Raw genomic sequence first — 10,117 nt, 5'->3', positions numbered from 1 at the left:
TCATTTTGATTACATTGTGGTCAAGTAATCATCAATCAGCAATATTAATGACGTGTGCTTAACATTAATATACAATACTGTAAGCCATCAATGCAGTAAGTACAAATATGATTGCTGTCTTCAATTGCAGTTCTCTGCTCTTTTCAGTCTGTTAAAAAAAAATCTCAACATGTTCGATATTTTTTCTCTGTTACATCATACAATCTTCAACAATAAAATGCATATAAAGGTGACTATTCACTTGGTCTTGTGTGTTTTAGTGCTGAAAGTCTGACAAATTTTAATTTATATTTTCATACCCATGCAACTGCATGCTTTACATAAAAAATTGCAAAATTTAATATGATCCAATTTCTAACAATGGGATTTCAGTCTGTCAAACTACTAAACTTTAAGAAAATGCTATTTTGATTTTGCATTTATTTTTCATTATTGTAAACTAAACATGTATAAGTAAAAACAAATACAATTTAAATAATTACCTGTAAATTTATAGAGTGATAATTAAAGACACTTGATTAACAGATCATTAAAGTTTCTCTGTAAAAGCAGATGTTTTGGCATTTTGCAGGTCTGGAGCGTTAACAGGATAGGAGGAAAGAATCAATAATTGCAGTTCATCATTGTGGGCAAGGTTATAATATCATATCCAAACAACCTGAAGGCCATGCTTCTGCAGCATATCAATACTAGGGCTGCCACGATTAGTGGACTAGTCACAATTACATTGACTATTAAAATCGTTGAAGACTAATTTAATAGTCGACGTCGTTTGAAGCTTTGCAAGATCCTTCAGAGGCTGCATTTGTAGGCCAATTACATTACATCGACGCGGCGAAGCCTGCGCAAATTCGAATACTCGCCCAAATGTGTCCAAAAAATTCGTCCTTCATTTCCCCAAATTTGAAGGATGGGTCCTTCGTGGCCCAACCTATCCCAGAATTCATAGCGCAGCCCAGCCGACAGACCACGTGACTTTCGCGCATTGCATTGCGCATTGGGTACGAGTGGCAGCAAAATCAAAACACTGCATCAAGCACTAGCATTTCCAGCAATCATTAATTCTGCGGTTTTAATCCCTACTTGCATTTTATTTGTCCCAAGAACAGTTATGTACAAAACGAAGGAGAACACGACAGGTCCGTACAAAGACAGACTTGACAAAAAGGCCAAAAACGAGGTAAAAATCAAAGGAGTGAAAGGGTTAGACCCATACGAGTATACAGAGTGGACTAAAGACGTTAGCGTGCTGCCCAACTTTCTTCACGCGCATATTTATTATTATATGGTCCTAACTGTGAGTGCATACACTCACAAAATGTTTAGTAACTTCAGATGCCTACAACAAGCACAGGTCCAGTTTACTTTGATGATTTGGACTATCCCATTTCACAGCTGTTGTTACATTTTTTTCTTTATCTCCTGTACAGACCAACGCAATCTATTTGTCGTTTCAGGTTGTAGTATTACACAACATTTTCAGATCCAATAGAAATAAAATAAGTGTTTCATAATTCTTTCAATTTATTGCCTTTATTTATAACTGGCATGTTTCATTCTATTATAAAATCTTACAAGAAAGAGGCAAAATTGTATTCCATTGTGCTTTATTAGCTGCTTTGGTGAAAAACAAATCAACAATGCAAAAAAAAACCACATTTCAAAACATACTGGAAAGCAGTTAGTCATCACTTGATTGCTACAACACTTGGGCACATATATGCGGGACTTTTCGTGGCTGTTTTGATATCGCTCTCCCTCTTAACCGATCAAATCTCGCTGTGGTAGCAGCTTTAAACTCGGTATAACCCAGGTTGATAGAGGGTGCCCAGTCTGGATCGCATTCCAGCATTTTGTAGGCTGGTTTTCCTACAAAACAACAAACATTAGCCTGCAAAGCCACCGCGAACAAAGCAGCATAGCGCAGCAAATTCAATTCAAATCAATATAAGACTTATTTGTAACCTACTCAATAATTATGTTATGATAAATTACGTAATAACAACAACAAAAGGCTCACCTTTGTGGAAATGCTTGAAGCAGACTAACAAGTGAGCTGGAGTGTTCTGGAATGTTATATTTGCTCTTCGAATGGCTGCAATCCAGGCCATCCGTCACCTCGTTGTTACTTCAGAAACATGGCTCGAACAATTTTTCTTCCACGACGGAACATCTCTCTTTACCGGTCGGCTTCCCGTGGCTGTCATGCGACCGGCTATTGTGGTTAATAATATAACAGCTTCTTGCCATTCTTTGTGTTTCTTTTTATCGCTGTGTGACTGTTTTCTTGTGAAAGCCTGCGTGCGCTAGTACCACTTGCCACTCGTGCCTACAATCCTTTGCGGTTTTGTCACATTTTCAAGCTCTATTCCAGTTTTCAACAATGGCGGCAGCTACTTAGTTTTAATATTACTCCAATTACTCTTTCTGGGTCACAAAATAAACGTTTAACATATTTTCAGGCGAGAATGTAGCTGTGTAAACTTCAAATATCTGCTTGGTTTATCAAGACATGACATGTTTGCAAAAGTGCTCCGACGTTTTCGATTGGTCCACTAATCAGAAAAATAATCAGTGTCTAGTCGACTATTAAAATAATCATTTGTGGCAGCCCTAAACAATACAAATGTCTCATACCAACAGGCAGCACAGTGGTGGAGGAGTGATAATCTGGGCTTGTTTTACAACCACAGGACCTGGACACCTTGCACTAAGGCGACCATGAAGTCTTCTGTATACCAAAGTGTTCAAGACTCAAATGTGGAGCAATCTCTCTGAACAAATCCCCATGAATCTCAATGAGTTGAACTGAAACATTCCCACGATGTGATAGACTGATAAAGAAAAACCCCACAGAAAACCATTACTTCAAGTTATTGCTGGGAAAGGTTGCTCCACTGTCCTGTGGAAACTCTTTTTCACAGGAAATTTTTGCTCCGAGAGCAGCAAGACCACAACAGGGAATCCCAGTAATCAGGAGGCCTTCTTCTACCCTGCATGTCTGTTATACACAATACTGCATCATTAACATTTTCAGCAACTAATATGAAGTTTGATTATCAACACTAAAACTACAACAGCGAGGATGTATGCTAGCAATAATGATAATAATATAATAATAACGATAGTATAATAATGATACCAACAAATATGATTTACAGTCCTTGAAGAATATGCATAATAAAAGATAACTTTTAAGCAACTGTAAAAAAATTAATAAATCTTGTAACAAACCTTATCTTGCAGTCATTAAGACATAATCTTTGTATACCTTTATGTAAACATGAGCTTCACACAACACTAAATGACAAAACTCTACTCAAAGCACCCTTGAAATTGTACATGGAGATGATCCAATTAATCCTACAAACAGAATTACTTACCAATTTTTATTCAGATTCACTCAGTTGAAAACAATCTTGTAATCACCAGCATGAGATGAGACACTCTTATTTAAGCTGATGAATGGTTTTCTTTTGAACCTGACTCAAACTTGTGGTTTAAGGACAGGTTTATTTGTATGAGTGTGTTATCGCATGTTTTCAGCCTCTGGACTTTCAATTCTGTTTTGTCTTCAGAAAAGCAATGCAAGAAACAGGAAACAAAATGAGATCATCTTAGCACATACCGCTTATAGATCCATAAAGACTCAAAACACAAGACAGAGACTGAGTTTCAATAAACAAAGAACGAGTGTTGTAATCTAGCTGTAATCTAAACAGTGAGTAAAACTCCAAAAATGGTTATTGTTAATTGGTAATCCAAAACAAGGACAGGAGCAAAACATAAAGAAGACTAAACAGTACAAGATGGTAAAGAACAAAGGCAGGGATATTTATGCACATTTTAATCTAGATTGTGATTCCTAAACAAAGGAAACCAGAGACAAGTAAGATACCAAATTACCACTAAATGATTAGTGGATGAGCGAGGGCACCGATGAAGTGTGGAAATCATTGGAACAGCGAATTTCAGATTATCTCAAAATCTAAACTTCATAAATCAAATTTCTGAGACAGTAACTCAAAAATGGAAATAACTCGAAATTTTGAGGTTTTTAAGTCAGAGCTTTCAGATAAAAACCCCAAATTTTGACTTATGATAAAAAGGGTCATTTCCAGTGGCAGAAACAAACCATTAAAAAATAAAAAGAAAGGAAGAAAGTTATATAATGTAGTGCTGTGTAACAGGCAGGTTGTAGACCCAAATCCAGGACTAGAGAAATGGAAAAGAAAAGAAGAATCTCTATTGCTGGCAGTTAAAACAAGTTCAAAACAAACTACTGGAAAACACACTTCTAGGGAATTTGGAAACTCCCAGCAAGGAGCACACGTCTGTGAGGGAGGGCGTGATAATGAACGGTGGATGACGCAGACAATAACTATTTACAAGATAACGAGTCAAAGGGGAAAACTAGACAAAGGAAAACCCAGGGATCCTGACAATTTAACCAAATCTGGAGACTCAAAATACTAAAAATAACTGAAAATCCAAAACAGAGTAAAATCAAAACAAACCCTAAAGATAAAAATAAAAATACAAATACAAGCCAGACACTGTGTTTAGATTTGATGATGGTGCTGATATACACTGTAAGCTATCACTGCAGTAAATATATGCATTCTATATTATTTTCTGATTGATTTGTAGTCCTGTGCTCTTGTCAGTCAGTCACAAACAAAATCTAATCACAATTGATATGTTTTGTCTGTCCCAATCGTCTGCTTCAGACACTTCCTTTTGTAGTCATCGTTCTCTGAAAGGAATAAAGGTGGAGGTGACTGAACGAATTTATTTAAGTTGTTATTATGCTTGATAATGAAAAAATGTGGCTGCTGTGAATACCAATCAAATGCTTTAACATTCTTTTAGTGTACTTACTTGGACATGTACTACAGGAACATTTCATGCATTCCCTCAGATGGTCAGACCCTAAATTGTAGTATCCATGTTTACAGGCACACACTATGTTGCTATTGAAGGAGCAGGGCCTTAGTACAATCTCATCATCTGAGGAAAAAGCAAAGCACAGTATGTCCATCTATGCCGTACTTCCAGCCATCATCTATTTGTTACTGCTTATCCTGGAGGCAGCAGTCTAAGCAGTGATGCCCAGAACTTCCTCTTTCCAGTAACCTCCTTTAGCTATTTTAGAAGAATTCCAAGCCATCCAAAAGATATAGTATTGCCAGCATTTCTGCCCTGCAATCTCCTCTTAATTAGAGATGCATGAAACACTTGATTTAGGAGGAACCTAGTACCCATTGTAGCCCAAGCCCAGATCTGTAGAAGCAGAATTTCTACTATGAAACTCCTCTTGGATTGTCGATACTTGAATGAATTCCGAATGAATTGGTGCAGCATATCACTACCAAACCAAGGTCTGAGAATTGGAGATACCAGTTGTCAGCCCAGCGGCTTCTTAGTCAGCTGCTAAATGTCCCAGTCACTCAATGAAGTCAGCAGGACCATATCGTAAAAAGCAAAGACAGACAAACCAAAGCATACCGACTCTGAACTCATGGCTACACCTATAAATTCTGCTCATATAAGTTATGAACAGAACCAGCGACAAAGGGGAGCTCTGGTGGAGTTAAATAACAGCTCAGAATAAGTCTAACTGATCACAGGCAATGTGACCTAACCTCTCACTACAGCCGTACAGGGGCTGAATAGCTTGTAACAACAGACCTGATACCTGATATCAGGTCTACATGCAAGCGCACATTCAGGGGCTTGAAGGACTTAAGGCAAATCCCCAAAGTCCAGCCACCAAATAGATTGTTTTAACTACCTTGGTGACCTCACCAACACTAACAGTCACGTTAACCAAAAGCAATGACAATTAATAGTTAGTTAAAATTGGAGTGCACGTAACATCAGACGTTGCCTTTGCACTGCAAAGTCTCTAATCTTAGTGCGCACAAGCTCAAACTGACATTCTGAAGGGTAAGAGTGACACACAATGTTGAAAGGTTTCCCATCCTAGACAGACTTAAGTTGTCAAAGTGTTTCAACTTCATCACATTGGTCGGAAACAAATATAAGATTGTCAAAACAAGATCACCACAAAAAGAGGTTTATGCTGAAATATATCTAAATATATCTAAATGACAAGATGATAGCAGTCTATTTTTTAGTCCAATTTAACTTTAATCGACCTTAACACACAAGCAGAAAACATGTGTAACACTAAATTGAAACTGGGCAGGATACTTACGATTACATAAGTCACACCGAAGACATTTCTCTATGTAGTTTTCTATGTCTGTGTAGAAGCCATCCTCACATTTCTTGCATTTGTACTTTTTAACTTGATCATCACAGTTACCAACTTTATGATATCCTGAAAAAGAGAGAAAAGGCGGAAAGTTAATGTGATACTTTCGCACTGACTTTATACCAATAATTGACAACAATGTTCCTCATTATATCTTACCAGCTGGACACAAATTGTAACATGAACCATTAGTTTGTTCAGTCCCCTCAGTGTGACTCTGTCCACAGGAAATCAGTGCAAGTATCAGTGGGAAGACCTGAAACAAAGGAGGTTTGAAGATCTGAGGTAAACTGTTGAGGAAACAGGACTGACATTTTTCATTAAAACAGCCACAAAGAGACAGCAAAAGTATCATAGAAATATATAAAAATGCATCGAAATACCACACAAATCAGGGCTGAAAAAAACTGTAGTGAAGCTAAAAGTATTAGCCATTTAAGTCGTCGTCCAGACAGAACACATAAGATGAAGTTTGTTTGTTTCCCTCCCCATACTTTCCTAAATACGACCATCAGAGGGTTGGGAGCATAGACTCTGTCACATTCAGGAAAGTATTTCAGAAACCTCTTTCTAAAGCTGGTCTCCTTACAGAGCTCCTTCACACATTTTTTTTCTGGCTCACAGGTTCGATGGAAAAATCAGATCATAATAAAGAAGACAGAGAAAGGTGTTGTAAACAAGTGAAATAAATCCCAATCAGGCCCCGCAGAAAAGAGGACAGTTTATAACAGCGCTGGATGATTTACAATTTTGACAGATCTCTTTTCATGACAGTTGGTCTAATAAATTTTTTAAGCAGCATAAATCAATAAAATCAATAAAAAGATAATCAATAAAAAAAATATAAACTTACCAAGATAAGGTCCATGTTGTGTGAGCAGGCAGTGTGGAAATTAAATAACCAAGTTTCACTGGAATTCCTTCACTCAGTTTGAAACAGCAATGTAGTTCTCGCCCAAAGTGAACAGCAGCAGGAAGAATTCTCACTTCAACTGATATGCAGGTTTCCTTTAGAGCTGACTCAAATAAAACATTTAAGGAAGGCTTTGTTTGTGAGTGTGCGATTGTGTGTCACGGTTTCAGTTCTTTGGAATCTCCAGAGAAGTGGTGCAAGAAACAGGAAACTGACATCATGTAAACACTAACTCCTTACATGCAGACTCCTGCACAATAACATTGTAACACTACAGAATTTCTGCAGTACTGGTATGGACAAGGGTGGCCTGGATGCCTGCCTTAAAGTTTTAGCCAGAACAATGCACAGTAATACATCAAATTCCGACTTTATGGAAAAATGTGATCAGTTAAATGCTGATACAGATTAGAGGATTCAAAATCTACCAAGAAGCTGTATTGCTGTGAAAAGCAGCCTAACTTGACTTGCTGACTTTGGACAACATCCCTGACATTACATGTACTGAAGGTCATGATGAAACTTGAACACCAGCATTCTTGGAATTCATTTAAGATTTCGACATATCCTTTTACTCCATTGGCAGTGTGTTTGGGATCATTGGAATGTGGAAAAAATAAGTTGTTGCCAATCACATGCTTTTTAGATCATATTCCACAATGGATCAAAACTTTATGTTATTTTTCTGTGTTCGTATTTCCGTCACTTTGGGCTGCGTGAAATGCAGCTCCAAACCATGAAGGTGCCTCTACTGTGTTTTACATATGGCTGTAAAGGAGTGACAAACATTTGTACCTCACTCCTGACTCCCAGACATATTGAAAACAATTTTAAGCTGAAGTTTCAAGTTTGGATTCATCGCTCCATTAGACCTTTTGGGGACGATTGTCAGTATAGTTCTTGTGTAATTTATCATACATCAGGCTTTTCTCCTTGTTCATCTTTCTTAAAAATGGCTTATTGGCAACCTTTCACTGACTATTTCTGAAGAGGCTTCAGTAAACAGTAAGTATATGAAATACCTGAAGGGCCAGATGCCTCTCTCAGTTCCTGCATCAGGACCTTTTCCTATTCAAAAACATTTTATCTGTGAAAATTCCTTTTGTGTTTGTTTTCTTGCAGCTGGCTGCTAGTAACAAAGTTCCTGAAGACATCATTTCAGATCGGTTCTATGTAATATGCCTGTTATGTGTAGACACAACACTGACTCATCCCTTGAGTTACAGGCCTATTTAAGGCTTAAGTGATTCATAGGTCAGTGTTAAGTGTTAAGTGGATTCAAAAAATGACCATGAAAATTCCAGGGTACAAGTTAAAAGAGCTGCATCTGATGACTTGAGAGTTATAATAGGGTTACAGACACAGAGTACACCAGAAATGAACTGGGAGCCAAACCACTGAGAGCTCCACTAACTAATAGAAGGACTTTAAAAGGCAGTTCTCTGTTGAACTGGAAACCAGTTCAAACTTCAATCCAGTGACTTAAATATTATCGTAATATTTTCAAACTTCCACGTATGCTGCATTCTGAAGAAGATGAAGTCCACGTCTGTGAAGGTTCTCAATCAGTTCTCGGTCAATCTTTCAAGGATGCCAATGTTCACATTTTGGACAGAGAGGACAGATGGTTTGAAAGAGTGAAAGAAGCCATTTATGTCCACTGTGAGCGACCATCTTTGAGGCGGTGGTTTACGACACCAACTGTCTGCCATCTATAGTCCAGTTTTGAGATCCTTTCCCAGATGCCTTAAAGCCCACTCACACCCTGGGCCATCTGACCCCAGGAAATACATGATAGGGTGGGGCTAGGTTTCACAATGAGCTCACCTGAAACCCTGGCTGATTGTGACCCACACCCATTTTCACACCTTGGCTCATGTGATTAGGTAGAGGATCATCAGGGGGTCCTTTTTCCCTCCTTGGGGGGATACCCCCACGGGGTTTAAATCTGGGACTCTCCACCATTTTACCCTAGAACTGAAGAAGCTTCTCGGATGAGAGGTGAAACGTCTTCAAGCAACTTAAAGAAGTCCAGACGCTTTTCTTTCCAAGCTCCTTAGACTTCAAATAAAATCAGCTCCTTAGACCAAGATGAAGTCCACCTACTGATAATTTGGATAATCCAGCAAGTAGAGCATTACAGTAGTCTAACCTGCTCGATATGAACGCTTTTGCACATTTCTCAATTTGCAATAGGAATTTTCAAGCTTCTGATATATTTTTATGTTGTGGAAAGGAGCTCTGGTGACCTCATTAATATAATTATCAAAACTGACATCACTGAACAAAATAATGCCAAGGGTCCTGACTTTCTTTCATGTGTGATAAATATGAACACATTTTCTTTATCTGACTTTTTGGAACAACACGAAATACTTTCATCTTGTCTCTGTTCAGTTCGACAAAATCAGCAGTTACTGTCATCAGTGCAGCTTATTAAATTTTAAATAGAGATTAGCTCATCAGATGAAAATGACAGATAAAAAACTGTGTTTCATCTTCATTATGATAACAAAAAGCAGGGTAGTGTAAAGGTTAAATACTAAGGGACCGAGGACAAATCCTTGAGGAACCCCTAATTGAATTTTTGTTTCTGCAGATTTCAAACTACCAAGTAAAACATTAAAACTTCTACACTTAGGGTTTGATGAGAATCTGACCTGATAAACCAACTGAATCATAAAGGCTTTGAATTAAAATGTTACTATCAACACTGTTGAAGGAAGCAGAGAGGTCTAAGACTGAAACACTCAGTGAATCACTGTTGGTTTTTAGGTCATTGATGACTTTAGTAAGAAACATTTCCATGCTATGATGGGTTCGGAAAACAGACTGGTACCTTACTTACTTATTTACTACAAGAGTAAGTAAGTACTGTTTATTTACAATGTGCCTTTCGCAGACAAGTGGTAACAAAGCCCTGT

The 10,117-nt window shown here is 37.8% G+C and overlaps 1 protein-coding gene across 1 annotated transcript; it reads right to left on the bottom strand.

Moving 5' to 3' along the window:
• Positions 1 to 3,375: 3,375 nt before the first annotated feature.
• Positions 3,376 to 7,364, bottom strand: LOC145423346 (tumor necrosis factor receptor superfamily member 23-like). The gene is made up of 5 exons (XM_080295682.1): positions 7,134 to 7,364; positions 6,440 to 6,536; positions 6,221 to 6,346; positions 4,882 to 5,010; positions 3,376 to 4,756 (listed from the first exon to the last, which is right to left on the bottom strand). Exons 1-5 carry the CDS (start codon positions 7,146 to 7,148, stop codon positions 4,689 to 4,691), a joined length of 435 nt encoding a protein of 144 aa, XP_080151808.1. The 5' UTR covers positions 7,149 to 7,364; the 3' UTR covers positions 3,376 to 4,688.
• Between the last annotated feature and the right edge of the window lie 2,753 nt (positions 7,365 to 10,117).

The sequence above is a fragment of the Astatotilapia calliptera genome, chromosome 20, assembly GCF_964374335.1.
Source record: "Astatotilapia calliptera chromosome 20, fAstCal68.1, whole genome shotgun sequence".
NCBI lineage: Eukaryota > Metazoa > Chordata > Actinopteri > Cichliformes > Cichlidae > Astatotilapia > Astatotilapia calliptera.
The sequence above is the reverse complement of the archived record's forward strand: the minus strand, read 5'-3'. Positions and strand labels throughout refer to the sequence as shown.